General features: G+C 51.0%; 1 protein-coding gene across 19 annotated transcripts in view; it reads left to right on the top strand.

Moving 5' to 3' along the window:
• The first annotated feature begins 9158 nt into the window (after nt 1-9158).
• Nucleotides 9159-15416, top strand: part of ATP6V1C2 (ATPase H+ transporting V1 subunit C2) — a 50390-nt gene continuing 44132 nt past the window's right edge. For 5 of the 19 annotated variants that reach the window (XM_085019975.1, XM_085019966.1, XM_085019974.1 and 2 more), the window contains exons 1-3: nt 9665-10031; nt 10852-11006; nt 13814-13881. In XM_085019975.1, coding sequence (XP_084876101.1) covers nt 10878-11006; nt 13814-13881 — 197 coding nt within the window. In that variant the 5' untranslated portion in view covers nt 9665-10031; nt 10852-10877. Of the gene's footprint in view, nt 9245-9664; nt 10032-10486; nt 11007-13813; nt 13882-15416 lie in introns of those variants that run through there. The other 14 variants (XM_005655276.4, XM_003125387.5, XM_021087842.2 and 11 more) reach the window with 12 other exon arrangements.

Genomic DNA, 15416 nt, shown 5'->3' with positions numbered 1-15416 from the left:
TGGCTGTGGCTGTGGTGTAGGCCAGCAGCTGCAGCTCGGATTCAACCCCTAGCCTGGGAACCTCCGTGTGCCGCAGGTGTGGCCCTAAAAAGACAAAAACGAACAAGCAAACAAAAAAACAAAGTGGGGCTTTCCAGCCAGCACAGCCCAGCCCAGCCCACACGGCGCTCTCCCTCCTCTTCTGGGCCCCGGTCTCCCTCACGCCTCTTCTTCCAGGGAGCTCTGGTTCTCCCCACCCCCGACCCCAGAGCCTCAGGGCTCCCTGGAGCCAACATCGAGGGCAAACTTGCTCCCTGGGGTCACCTTCCTTCTTCCTGCCCAGCCCTCCACTGAGAACATCCGAGGGGAACCCTGGGTACCAGACCAGATGCTTCCATGTAGTGGTGAAGCCCCTGCCCCCGAGGCTCCAGCAGACCCCTGCCCAAGCCCCTCCTGGGCAGAGACACCGGAAAGCAGAGACCGACAGGCGTGGTGACAGGTCCTTAGGGGTGTCAGAGCCCCTCAGGGAAAGACCCCCATGGCCAGTTCACGGGGAAGGCGGAGCAAATCAGTGATAGGTATTCCCGGGATGAATGGAGATGCGAGAGGGAAATTCCTCATCTGGTCCCTCCCCTTCCTGCTGAGGACTCCGGCGTCCGGCTTCACTGCAGTGTTTCTCCCCAGCCCGAACGGGGTGGCCCGAGTGTCCCCATGGGCAGCGTCCATCCCTGGCCACAAGGCTCCTCCGCTCCAAGGACCTTCCCTTCTGTCCTTGCAGCCGCCCACTCCTGTGGCCGCACCCTGCACCTTGTCATCACCTGAAACCGCCCCACCTCTGACAGCTTAACTGCCAGTATCCCATGCCCAACTCCCACGGCACAGCACGCGTGGACACACACACACACACACACACACACACACACACACACACACACCCTCTGCTTTCCCAGCTATTGCCTCCCCCCACCTGGCCTCTTCACCTGCAGGCCCGACTGCCTGAACTTCTGTCCGTCAGCACCTTGGCTTCTCCTGCCCGACTCTTTCCTTAAATTGTCCCCGCCTCGTTCCTGCGCAGCCCTGGCTGCCCCGAGCTTGATGCTGAGTCGTCCCCACCTACCTCTGGTTCTCGGCAGGGCTGAGAGGGCCCCGCAGTGCCGCCCACTGGCTGCCCCCTTCCCTCCTGCCCCTCACCCGCTCGGGCGCGTGCTTTCAACACCCATGCACTGAGCCCCAAGCCTGGGCCAGGACTGCTCCCAGCACTGGGGACAGAGGGGTCGAAGCCAGCCCCGGTCCCTGCTCTCAGAGGCCTTCCTCGCTAGCGGGGGATGCAGTACATACGGATAAACAGTCACCGCGGTGGGTTTGCACCTGCTCTTCTGTTGGAGCTTCCTCCTGGGCCTGGCAGTCTTCAGTCTGAACATGCATGACCTTGCCTCCGACCTCAAGGAAAGCTACCTTCGGATGTCATGTGGCTTCTAATTCTGCCAGTCGGTGAATTGACCCCCCTACGCACCCCTCACCCCTCTACCTCCTTGTTCTTCTTGGTCGGAGGAGAAGGAGGTGAAGTGTCCTGTTTGAGGCCAGCCCACCCCCTGTGCTCACCCGAGACCTCCCTATGTCCCCCACGCGTTATCTCCAGGCTTTTTGTCTTGGTAAAAATTTTTAAAATAATAATAAAATTAAACTTTAAAAAATTTTAAGAAGACATATATATATACATATATATATATATGTATATATATATGTATATATATATGCTGGAATTTGTGTGTGCTCGCATCAAGAAGCCCCAGAAATTTATCCAAGCAACTCTTACAAGTAGCTTCCTAAGTGGGGTTGGGGAGGGGGTTGGCTGGGGGAGCAAAAGGGGAGACTTCTCCATGTACAGCCTTTGATGTTGTTTTTATCTGTGATGCATGGGAATATATTACCTGCCCAGGAAAAAAAAAAAAATTTGTTATACGCTTTTTTTTTATCAGATCCGAACCTGCGGCATATGGGAGTTTCCAGGCTAGCAGTTGAATCAGAGCTACAGCTGGCAGCGTACGCCATGGCCACAGCAACACCAGATCAGAGCTGCACCTGTGACCTAAGCCACAGCTCACGGCAACGCCGGATCCTTAACCCACTGAGGGATGGAACCCATGTCCTCTTGAACGCTAGTAGGATTCTTTTTGTTGTTGTTGTTCTTTTATCTTTATTTGCAAAACGAAATAAGCAGTCTTCTCAGCCATCTTAAAGGAATATAGAAATTCACAGTACAAGTATTATAAGCCAATGACAGGCACAAATGCTATTCTATGGTGTTCTTTGGTGTGCGTCTCCCAAGAACAGAGCTGATAGACACAATCTTTGTACTACATTTGCTTTTTTTATTTTATAATGATTTTTATTTTTTCCATCATAGCTGGTTTACAGTGTTCTGTCAGTTTTGTACTGTACAGCCAGGTGACCCAGTCACACATGCATATATGCCTTCTTTTTCTCACATGATCAGGCTCCATCATAGGTGACTAGACATAGCTCCCAAGGCTACACAGCAGGATCTCTTTGCTTACCCACTCCAAAGACAATAGTTGGCATTTATTAGCCCCAAATCCCCAGTCCATCCCACTCCCTCCCCGCCCCTTGGCAATCACACGTCTGCTCTCCATGTCCATGAGTTTCTGTTCTGTGGAAAAGTTCCTCCGTGCTGTATGTTAGATTCCAGATCGAAGTGAAATCATATGGTATTTGTCTTTCTCTTTCTGACATTTATTTTTTACTTTTTTGTCTTTTTGCCTTTTTCTAGGGCCACAACTGTGGCATATGGACATTCCCAGGCTAGGGGTCGAATCGGAGCTGTAGCCGCCAGCCTACACCACAGCCACAGCAATGGGGGATCCGAGCCACGTCTGTGACCCACACCACAGCTCATGGCAATGCCAGATCCTTAACCCACTGAACGAGGCCAGGGATGGAACCCGCAACCTCGTGGTTCCTAGTCGGATTCGTTAATACTGAGCCACAACAGGAACTCCTCTTTCTGACTTATGTAACCCACAGAGCCACAAGGGGAATGCCTCTTCAGGCTTTTCCTTATCTTCGCACTGGCGCTCTGGGTCCTTCTCCTCAGCAGGCCAACAAGCCCCCATCACCTTCTATCCTTGCTTCTGAACCCAGCTCCGCCCCCCACCTCCCCGCCCCTCCCCTTCCTTCCAAACCCCCTGCGCTGTGTTCCCATCCTGACCGGGTACACACGAGCTCCCCTGACCGTGGGGCACCCACCGTGTGCTTGAGCCTTGCTCATCTCAGGGGGTCACCACGGGGACACAACAGGCAAGGCCCCGGCCTCAGGCAGCTCTCCTTCTGGTGGGGAGGGCAGGTCATAGGCAAGGAAGTTGGTAAATAAAAATGAGAAATCCACTTTTTTTTTTTTTTTTTGTCTTTTTGCCTTTTCTAGGGCTGCTCCCCCAGCGTATGGAGATTCCCAGGCTAGGGGTTCAATCAGAGCTGTAGCCGCTGGCCTACACCACAGCCGCAGCAACATGGGATACGAGCCGCGTCTGCAACCTACACCACAGTTCACGGCAACGCCGGATCCTTAACCCACTGAGCAAGGCCAGGGATCGAACGCGCAACGTCATGGTTCCTAGTCAGATTCATTTCCACTGAGCCACCACAGGAACTCTGAAATTCACATATGTTTAAAGTTCCATGAAGAAGGTAAGAAGGGGTCATGAGATTGAGAGTAACTGGGAAAACCCACTACAAATAGGGTTCTCCCAGAGAAATGAGGGGCCTGAAATTTTAGCATCGCCCAGATTCCAGAGGACAGGAGAGAAGAGCTGGGGCGGGGGGGGGGGACTCCGGCTTCGTCGGGCCCCGTGTGTGCAGGTGGGAGCAGTTGCTGCCTGAACCCACGGCCACCCGGCTGGTCCCTCACCTCTTCCTCCCAAATGGTCCCCCCCCCCATAAGCCCAGGGGCTGCCTGCCCCAGGTAACCTCCCTCAACGCTCTCCTCTGGAATCACCCCTTCTCGGGGCTTGCAGGACCCTCAATTCCTGGCTCCTTCCACGGGTCCTTTCTCAGACCTCCCTTCTTTTTTGTTGTCTGCAAGACTCCATTCTGGGCCCGATCCTTCCTCGCCCTACACCGGAGGTTTATGACCTGGGACGGGGCTGGGGGAGCTGTCACAGGTCCCTTGGTTCTCTGTTGATTTCTCCTCCCAGAAAAAATACATGCACCTTACACGTAGGCAGGATTCTTTCTTTGCAAATAATACTATCAAGGGGCTTCTGAGTCCCCCCTGCTGCCAGAGACTCCAGATTAAGAAGCCTCATCTGGGAGTTCCCCTCGTGGCTCAGCAGAATCGAATCCGACCACCATCCATGAGGACATGGATTCGATCCCTGGCCTTGCTCGGTGGGTTAAGAATCCAGTGATACCGTGAGCTGTGGTGTAGGTTGAAGACACACCTCGGATGGGGTGTTGCTGTGGTGTTGGCTGGTAGCTGCAGCTCCGATTCTTTCAACCCCTAGCCTGGGAACCTCCATATGCCCCAGGCCCTAAAAAGGGCAAGAAAAGAAAAAAAAAAAAAAGAAGGCTCATCTTTTTCTTTCTTTCCTTTTCTTTTTTTCTTTTCTTTTCTTTTTTTTTCTCGCAGCTGCGCCCATGGCATATGGAAGTACCCAGGCCAGGGACCCAACAACCCACACCGCACCAGTGATCCGAGCCACAGTCAGTGACAGTGCAGATTGGTAACCTGCTGAGCCACAAAGGAATTCAGGAATCGGTATAACACAATTATAATAATAGATACACATCAGTATATATTTCATCCATCCCTGTACTTAGGATACGCAATACCAAGGATGAGCCCCTAATGTAAACTGCGACCTCGGGTGACAATGATGTGTCAGTGCAGGTTCAGGGACAGTAACAAATACGGCCTCCTGGTGGGGGATGGGGATAATGGGGGGGCATGCACATGTGGAGGCAGGAGATATATGGGAATCCTGCACTTTCCTTTCAGTTTCGTTGTGAATCTAAAACTGCTCTAGGGAGTTCCCGTTGCGGCACAGTAGAAACAAATCCGACTAGGAACCATGAGGTTGCGGGTTCCATCCCTGGCCTCGCTCTGTGGGTTAAGGATCCACCGTGTCAGTGAGCTGTGGTATAGGTCACAGATGCGACTCAGATTCTGCGTTGCTGGGGCTGTGGTGTAGGCTGGCAACCGTAGCTCCAATTAGACCCCTAGCCTGGGAACCTCCACATGCTGCGGGTGTGGCCCTAAAAAGCAAATAAATAAATAAATGAAATAAAATGCAAAAAAAAAAAAAAAAAAAGAGGTGCAGAACATAACACATGAAACCCCAAAGACCAGCTAAGAAAGGGGGGTGGGGGCTGAAAGGAAGGCTGGCTGAGCAGTTCCTGGGTGTCTTTGGTGCCTCAGCTGCTATTCTCTCATCCTCAGAACACGCCTGAAAGGCACACAATTGCCCTCTTTTCTCCGGTGGGAACCCTGCAGCTCAGCGAGGCTAAGCAGCTTACCTGATTAATCGGATTCCAGAGCCTAATCCGTTTCTACAACACCACACTGACACTCAAGGGGCAATTCGGTTTACATTTTTCTCCGCCTGAGAGCTGTCCCTCTCACAAAACTTCCCTGGGTGTTTCTCAGCCGCGCCTAGAAAAATCCACCTGAGCCAACTGGAGGCGGAATTATGCGTCTTCTGGAAAGAGCATCTTTGGAAAGAGCTGTCTCCATGCAGGAAGAAAGAGACCCCAAAAGGGCACCGTCTGGGAGAGGCGGGGAGACAACAGACCAAAGAGGCCAGCCTTACCCTTCTGGTTCCCGAACCTGACGGGACTGTTCCGTTTTGCACAGACTTTGGCCCTGTGTATAACCAGTGCCGCTGCAGAAATATTTCTGGAATACTTAGCCAAAGCCAAATTCATAATCAGCTAGAGATGATTCAAGCCTGATGGCATTTCCTCCCCTGCCTCGATTCCCAGGAAGAGATTTGCATTATTCAGGCGCTAGGTTCTTTCAGGATTGTAGCTCTGAGCCCTTTTTCATTACCTGGGGGTATTTTAAAAGTGGTGGTGGTCAAGGCACTTAAACTTTCGGTCCTTCAGCTGCAGCTTTCAGAGAATTTGCAAATGGGGTGGGGGGTGGGGGGGGCGGGGGTGGAGAAATGGAATATGGGTGTTAAATGCTTTTTCAGGTTGATGATTGGTTTTCCTCTGAGATAGAGCAGGAATGCTGTTCTACATTCTCCTAGTACCCCAAGGATCGGGCTCCACAACTTTTAAAAAGTCTATATTTTCTTTTGCATTATTTTATTTTTGGCCACGCCTGGGCAGGCGGAAGTTCCCAGGCCAGGGCTTCAACGGCTCTACTGCAGGAACCCAAGACACAGCAGTGACAACGCTGGGTCCTTAACCCGCTGAGCCACCAGGGAACTCCATCCACAACTTTTGGTTGATGTTGCCCTGTTTCTCTGTGTTAAGAACTGATCTCCCTTTACAGGGAAACTTAGGAAATGACACGCGTTCATTCAAAACTGACAAGTATGCTCTCTTTGAAAACTGCAAATTAAAAAGCCCTTGGGCAAGACAGTGTTGTTTTTGCCTCTCCCTCCCTCCCTCTCTTTTTTTTTCAAGATGTAAGTTGTCCAACAAGATCTCTTTATTTGCCTTTGAAATCAAATGCAAAATCTGACTCAAGTTCTGAGCTGCAGTAAACTGGTAATGACATTTGGTTATCCTTTACTGGTAAGACAGAATGATCTTTTTTTTTTTAATCTTTAAAAAAACAATCTATGGAGTTCCCGTCGTGGCGCAGTGGGTAACGAATCCGACTAGGAACCATGAGGTTGCGGGTTTGATCCCTGCCCTTGCTCAGTGGGTTAACGATCTGGCGTGGCCGTGAGCTGTGGTGTAGCTTGCAGACGCAGCTCAGATCCCGCGTTGCTGTGGCTCTGGCGTAGGGCGTTGGCCACAGCTCCGATTCCACCCCTAGCCTGGGAACCTCCATATGCCACGGGAGCGGCCCAAGAAATAGCAAAAAGACAAAATAAATAAATAAATAAATAAATAAAAATAAAAAAACAATCCATGGAAGGATGCCAGACTTTAGGCATAACACGAAGTCTCAATCATGCCTTAGAGTCCAGATTTGTGTATATGAATATACATTTAGAAAAGGCAAAGAGAATTTGAATATTAACAGTGGTTATTTTCAGATCATGGAAATGCATGTGATTTTTTTTTACTTTTCTTTATACTTTTATCTGTTCCCCAAATTCTTTTTTTTTTTTTTCTTTTTCTTTTTATGGCCGCACCCACGGCATATGGAGGTTCCCAGGCTAGGGGTCTAATCGGAGCTGTAGCTGCCGGCCTACACCACAGCCATAGCAACGTCAGATCCAAGCCGTGTCTGCGATCTACACCACAGCTCACCACAACGCCAGATCGTTAACCCACTGAGTGAGGCCAGGGATTGAACCCACAACCTCATGGTTCCTAGTTGGGTTCGTTTCCACGGCGCCACGATGGGAACACCCCCAAATTCTTTATAAAAAATATAGTATTGCCTTTATAAGTGGGGAAAAAAATTTCTTTGAAAAAAAAGTCAAGCAACCCCTGAAGCAGTAGATACCAACTATTGTAAATTCCAGTCCTTAACGAGAAACTTAAGATGTGAAAAACCAGAAAGATTGTAGATTTCAAGTCAGACAAGGAACACGGAGTCCTCGTTCTTTTCTTCATCAGATGTTCAGGAGTTTTTTGGTGTTGGACTCTTATTTCATGAAATAAGCTTATCAGAGGAAACTAAAGAAAGAGGAAGGTCATAAGAGAAGTTGGGGGCATTCCCGTTGTGGCTCAAGGGAAATAATTCGACTAGGAACCTTGAGGTTATGGGTTCGTCCCTGGCCTTGCTCAGTGGGTTAAGGATCCAGCATTACCGTGAGCTGTGGTGTAGGTCGCAGACACGGCTTGGATCTGGTGTGGCTGTGGCTGTGGCTGTGATGTTGGCCGGCAGCTTTAGCTCCAATTTACTCGCCCCCAAGCCTGGGAACCTCCATATACCATGGGTGCAGCCCTAAAAAAGGCAAAAAAAAAAAAAAAAAAAAAAAAAAAAAAAAAGGAAGAAAAAGAAATGAAAAGCCAATCTCTGAAAAGCCAGGTCACCACATGTGAATTCAGGTTCTGAATGTGGAAGGCTGGAAAAATGCGCACTGAAGCAGAAAGCATGGGCTCTCTCTCTAGAGGTAGGACCCAGGCCTGCAGGCTTGCTGGGAGCGGTGGGAAGGACATGGGGCTGGGATCAGAGGCCTGAGTTCCAAACATAGCTCTGCCTTTTATCACTTGCGTGTCGCCTGGCAATTCAGCCACATCCGAGGTCACGGCCATGCTGGTGCCTACGTGAGGTCCACTCCCAGCTCTAGGAGTCTATTTTTCCTGGCTGGGCAGAATGGCATTCCCAAGTAAAGTCCAACATCGGAGACCCTGCGTCAATGCCTGACCAGGCCACTCCTTCCCTGGAATTGCCACTTCATCTTCCTGGACACACCGGGTTTCCTCATGCCTGGGTTTCAGGTGTCCTCCCCCAGGAAGATGTTGCAAGGACTGACTAATGCACCCGAGTGTCCCAATCTCCATGATGTGCAGCGCAGGTGCGGGAAGTTCCAATCTGCCAACCCCAAATCCACAACTGGATTGCAGCGCCATCCTGCCGAGACCTTAAAAGTCACCTTTCCGGCCTGCATCTGGGGCTTTCCATCCCAGCACCTCACTCCTCTTCCGGAGGATTCTAAAGCCTTTCTCAACAGCAGGTGGCCAGTCTCGTTGGTTTCATAAAGGGGGAGACCAACTTCTTCTTCAATAACCCCCCCCCCAAGAATAATTCTGAGAGTTTGATCTTTCCAGATAGTGCTGAAGCTATGTCCACGGAGAAGGCTGCATGGCAGTTTCCTCTTTGACTCCAGAGAGAAGGAATTTTTAGAGCTATCATTTTTAAAAAACACTCACACATCCGTGTCTGGGGTTTCCCTCTCTCTTTCAAACAGCAAGAATCCTGACCTCCCAGTGGTGCTGCTTAAATCCCTCCTGTACACAGGGCGTTTCGGCCCGGGGGTGGGAGGGGAGATGGGCGTGTCGGGCAGTGGGGCGTTTCCTTGGCAACCAAGGGCAAGCTCACGCCCACGTCGAAGATTTGTTCCTTTGCCCAGGTGTGTGTTCCAAAACATACGTGAACCTGTAGCGTCGCTTGCCAAAGGTTAGTTCTGTCGCTCGCTGATTCTCTGCGAGACCCTGTCCCCTGTCACTCTCTGGGATGGGGTGGGGGTGGAGAGACACGGGACGGCAGCCGCGGAGGGCGGATGCCCCAGTCCCCAGTGCTTCGCCGCACCTACGCCGGCACCTCTCTGATGTCCGCTCTGCTACCCGGTGAGGTTGGGGACCCCAGTCCGATGCTCCCCAGAACCCTGCCGGTACCCAGCCCGGCGGGTCGGGGCTCGGGGATCTTGGCGAGGACCCGAAGCGCTGGATCCGCCGCCCGCTCGCGCCGCGCGGTGGCCGCAGCGGCCCCGGGTCCCCGGCCCGGGGGCAGCAGGAGGCGGGGGGCCGGGCATGCAAATGTCCCGCGGGGCGGGGACGCCTCTCGCCGGGATAAAAGCTCGGAGCGGGGCGCCCCGCCGAAGCCGCTGCCTCCCGGGAGCCGGCCTGTGCGCTCCGGCCCCGAGCCCGCCCGCTCCTCGCGGGCTCCCGGTAAGGACGCGCGGCGGGTCGGGGACCCGAGGAGGCGGGGGGAGAGGGCGCGCGTCGCGATTCCGGGGCCAGTGCGAGCCGCCCGCGTCCCCTTGGTCCCCGCGTCGCCTCGGCCCACGGACGCCGTCCAGAGCCCACCACCTTTCTCCGTGGGAACCAGGGAACCAGAGCACCAGAGCCTCTGCTGTGCCCTCCCAGGGACCGGGCAGGTGGCATCTCCCCAGGTTGTGCCAGTTTGTCCCCAGGCCATCAGCCGACCAGAGCGAAAGGAAGTGCGTTCGTTCGGTGTGCCGGAGGTTAGGAGGGACTTAGATTGTCTTGGGGGTGGGGTCGACGGGGGTTAACAAGAAACGCTTGCACGAGGGTCTCTGGCTGTTATCCTAGTTTTTTCATAGCCTTCTGGAGACGCTTTGGGAGGGGGTGAAAGGGAGAAACAGGCCGAGGGGGAAAGGTGTGGGTGTGTACACGTTTGGATGAGCAGAACTAATCGATTTTAGAGGCGCAGGCGCTGGGCAGAAACTCCCAGCCAGACCCAGCGAGGGACCCACCTCTGCAGAGTAGACACTTAGTCGCCTGGAAAGACGACTTTACCAGCCTCCCTCTGCCCCACCCCCGCCTCCGACCTCCTCTCCTCTGAAGTCCTTTTTAAAGCTAGCACCAACCTCAGGGATGGCCCCTTAAGGTCTGGGTTTGCCAAGGACGCCTCGTATGGACGTGCCTGGTTCTGCCCTCCCTTCCTGCATCCCAGCAGGTGCAGCAGGGAAGACGATCCAGAAGACTCCCAGGTCCAGCTTACCGTCCCCCCGTTTTATGGTGTCCTCGGTGGGGTTTGTGCTGGTGGAGAATAGGTCCTCCGCTGTGCAAAACCCGGCAGAACCGCCCCAGGGAAGGAGGATCCCTTGGGAATCACTTTGAAGACCCGAGGGCTTTCCAAGTGGAGATAAGGCAGATTGCCGTCCTTGGACCTACAGATCCTGAGCTGGACGGTGGAATGAGAAATGGGAAAAAAGGAGAGGATTCCTTCTGAGGGAAGGGAGTGGTGAAGAGATAAGAGACATTTGACACTTGTCTCCTCCTGTTTCTGTTGGGGTGTGTTGCTGGGGCTCTTCTGGTCAGTAACAGGATAAAAGAAGACTGGAAACATGTCGGAGTTTTGGTTAATTTCTGCCCCTGGCGATAAGGAAAATTTACAAGCGCTGGAGAGGATGCACACGGTCACCTCCAAGTCCAACCTGTCTTATAACACCAAATTCACCATTCCCGAATTCAAGGTAAAATTCCCGGGAAGGAGAAAGGAGGGGATGAGCTGGGGTGGGGCCAGTGTCATCTGGGAGGCCAAGGGGAAGAGCAGGTAGAGCTGCCGAGCATCAGCCCGGGAGTAAGCCTTCACCCATAGCCTCGCATTAACTGGGGTGCCTGTGACCTAGAGCCACAGGACAGAATGAGTGGGAGAGGAGGGTCTATCTGGCTAGCATTGTCTTCCAAAGGTGGAGGATTGGAGTGCCCGCTGTGGCTCAGTGGGTTAAGAACCAGACTAGTATCCATAAGGATGCTGTTCAGATCCCTGGCCTCGCTCAGTGGGTTAAGGATCCAGCATTACCGTGCGCTGTGGTGTAGGTCGCAGAGGCGGCTCGGATCTGGTGTGGCTGTGGCTGTGGCAGAGGCCAGCAGCTGCAGCTCTGATTTGACTCCTAGCCTGGCAACTTCCATTCGCAGCAGGTGCAGCCCTAAAAAGACCAGGAAAAAAAAAAAAAAAAAAGTAGGATCATCACACTTGGATCCTCGTAAATTGTTCTCCCAGATCCTCAGATTCTTCCTGTTTTGTCTTCAACATCTAAGAAGACTACAGCAATGGTTTGAATGTGTAGGCTTGGCGTTTCAAGCAGAGTGGAGAATTCAGCTGTAGCGGCGGGGGTCACTGTGGAGGCTCAGGTTCAATCCCCGTCCCAGGGCAGTGGGTTAAAGGATCCAGCGTTGCCTCAACTGCTCGGATTCAGTCTCTGACTGGAGAATTTCCATATGCTGCAGGTGTGGCCATAATATATATATATATATATATATATATATATATAAAGAAAAATGAAGAAGTAAATGTTCAGGCGTGGAGAGGTACAGACTTGATCGTGCTCTCGAGTGAGGAGCAGGGCAGGAAATCTGGCATCCCCCTGGTTCTGATAGAAAGGGGGGGGAGTGATAACTGGGCAGATGGCAGAGAGATTTTAAAATGAAACAAACATGAAAGAGGAGCAAGAGACCTACAGTCTTCTTATGTCAAAAAGAGTGGACTTTTTGCCGCGCTTCCCAGGGGAGGAAGCCTAAGGCAGTCTTTGTGCCCTACGGATACCCCATGGGTTCTGGAGGGTGCTGCTAGCTGCCCAGAGGTGGCTCTTGTCGTAAATGTATGTATAATAGAATCCTCTTTCAAACCCGTCTGGCAAACTGTCACTGCAAACTGCACCTGTCACTATCATAACTGTTGATTGAAGCGTCTACGATTGCTAGCATTTATGGAGCCCTATGCAGGGCCAGGCCCTTTAAGTGTGTTTTCTCGAATCTTCACAACTCCCACTCATAGATCAGGACAGACCGAGAAAGGAGACCAGGGTGGTAGAGCTGCTAAGTGGCCGTGCGGGGTTCTGAAGCCATATCTTGCTGGCTTTTCAAACGGCCGCTATTTTTCCAGGGTCAGATAATGTGGAGCTCAGTAAATTAAGCATCCATTTCTTACTTAGTATGTTTGAGGCGCTGTGCTGGATCCTCAGGTACAAAGATTAAAGTAAGACAGGACTCCTGCCAAAAGTCGCTTAAAATCAGGAGTTCCTGCTGTGGCGCAGTGGGATCAGAGTCTTCTTGGAAGTGCTGGGATGCAGATTCACTTCCTGGCCCAGCACAGTGGGTTAAGGATCCGATGTTGCCACAGCTATGGCTTAGGTTGCACCTGCAGCTTGGATCTGATCCCTGGCCTGGGAACTGCATATGCCGCCGGGTGGCCGAGAAGGGGGCAAAAAAGAAAGTTGCTTAAAATCAAGTTGCTCGAGAAAAAGAAACTACTTCACTTCCTAGAGATATCCAGTCTTCATAGTTTCCTAATTACTTTTCAACATCTGATGGGTGGTTGATCACGTGGTAACAAAACTTTCCCCTTCTGACTCTGCGAGGAGATCTTAAATACAGTTTTGCACACCAAGTAACTCGCACACCAAGAAACAGATTGTGATAGTAATTTGAAAAGAAAAAGACTTCCATGAATGGGAAGCGGAGGAAAAGCCCTACCAAGGTCATTGTTAATGACGGCGAAAGGTATCAGAGCAAGAATTGGTCGGCCCTTCTTGGAGAAGAAAGGCTTTCAGGAATGATCATTCCTTTAACTTGCTTTGTCACATCCTTCCTTGGTTGTGGAATGAATCCCCTGAAGAACAGACGGTCCTTTATTTTTTTCCTTCTTTTTAAGGCCTTACCTATTGCGTATGGACATTCCCAGTCTAGGGGTCGAATTGGAGCTGCCTCTGAGGCCTACACCACAGCCACGGCAACACGGGATCTGAGCTGCACATGTGACCTACACCACAGCTCATGGCAACACCGGATCCTTAACCCACTGAGCGAGGCCAGGGATCGAACCCATGTCCTCACAGGACACTATGTTGGGTTCTTAACCCATGGAGCCACAGATCCGAGCTATGCATGTGACCTACACCACAGCTCATGGCAACACCAAATCCTTAACCCACTGAGCGAGGCCGGGGATCGAACCCATGTCCTCACAGGACACTGTGGAGCCACAGTGGGAACTGCCATTTTTAGAGGAGGATGCACTGAGGGCAGACGGCAACACGTAGCCACACCTTCCTCTGGCAGAAATGACAGTGTGTCCTGTTCGCCAAAATAATAATAAGTAACAGTAATCCGACATCCACTGATTTCCCTTGAGAGCTCTTCCCAGTTTCCAGTGTGACCACTGAGCAGAGACCACGAAGTCAAGGTGAAAGTTACAGAATCCCCTGCACCGTCTTTGAAGTCCCCCGCCCCCTTCTCTGCTGCAAAGCACGAGCTTCTAACTTCTCTCTGATCTTTCTAGGTGGGGACCTTGGATTCCCTTGTTGGTCTCTCTGATGAGTTGGGGAAACTCGATGCCTTTGCTGAAAGGTAAAATATTCCTTATTTACTACACACAAGGGAGAATGTGACATTGTCGTCAGAGGACACAGGGCCCTGGCTTTGGCTGAGGCCATACTTGACTAAACGCAGTCCTCATGGGTCCCAGGATTCGCAGAAGAGCCAGGGCAGGTGTGCGCAAGGGTGCGGGGTCCACGGCAGCACCGGAGGTCCCTCGCCAGGTTTTGTTTGCTGAGCAGCCTTTGTTTAGGGGGTGCCTTCCAGGTGAAGACGACGAGGGCATAAGGTACTAAACACTTAGAAAAATAGTTGGTACAGCTTCTCCCCCGAGGCTTTTTCAGTGTTTTTTGTTTTGTTTTGTTTGTTTTGGTTTGGTTTGGTTTTTGTAATAACATATGCATGTAGTGAAAAATTCAGAGTACAAAGGAAGCCTGTCCAGTGGAAACTGTTTGCTTCTCACCTGTTTTCCAATTTCCTGTTCCCTCATGTCTCCTCTTTTAAGGCCATGCTATTATACTTTTTAGGAGAACCTTCCAGAGACAGCCTATGCATGTACGTACCCATAAGTATGAACACATTCTTAAGAATAATTTCATGCAAATGATAGCGTGTATTCTGCACCTTGCTTTTTTCACTTAATCACATTTCCTAGAGATACTTTCATGTCAGTCCATAATTGCATTTTAAAAAAACATACTGGCTGCATTACCTTGAATAAATATAACCTAATTCATTTGACTTTCCCTCCTGGGGGACATTTAAGCTTTCTAGTGGTTCACTGTCACAAACAAAACTGTACTTCTTTGTGTCCTTATAAGAGTGGGATAATTAAAAGTTGAAATGCTGGCTCAAGTTATACAGCTTGGCCCCTATCACCCCGCCAGGAAGTTGTTCCTACGCATACTCCCACCAAAGTGTATGAAGATATTTTAGAATATTAAAATCATTATTATTATTATTATTTTGGTCTTTTTGCCTTTTCTAGGGCCTCTCCCACGGCATATGGAGGTTCCCAGGCTAGGGGTCTAATTGGAGCTGTAGCCGCTGGCCTACGCCAGAGCCACAGCCACACGGGATCTTAGCCGCGTCTGCAACCTACACCACAGCTCATGGCAACGCCGGATCCTTCACCCACTGAGCAAGGCCAGGGATCGAACCTGCAACCTCATGGTTCCTAGTCGGATTCGTTAACCACTGAGCCATGACGGGAACTCTGTAAAATCATTAATTTTTTAAAAAAATTATTACGAACCTGGTACATAATCACTGGAAAAATATTTACACATCATAGAAAAGCATAAAAAAGGAATATATGGGGGTTCCCTGGCGGCTTAGCAGTTAAGAATTCAGCGTTGTCACTTCTGTGGCTCAGGTTCGATCCTTGGCAGAGGAGCTTCTGCATGCCATGGGCATGGCCAAAAAACCTCAAAACTGCAGAGCACTTATAAATATGCCAGAGATAAGCACTGTTATATTTGCATATGTACATCCAATTTTTTCTACATGTAAGTATTATTTATGCATGCATATATTAATACAGATAAACATATTACATATTTTGTAAT

Source organism: Sus scrofa, chromosome 3 (genome assembly GCF_054392235.1).
Source record: "Sus scrofa isolate SSC_HxYL_T2T_F1_AM1 chromosome 3, Sscrofa_HxYL_maternal_Yorkshire_Landrace_v2.0, whole genome shotgun sequence".
Lineage (NCBI taxonomy): Eukaryota > Metazoa > Chordata > Mammalia > Artiodactyla > Suidae > Sus > Sus scrofa.
The sequence above is the reverse complement of the archived record's forward strand: the minus strand, read 5'-3'. Positions and strand labels throughout refer to the sequence as shown.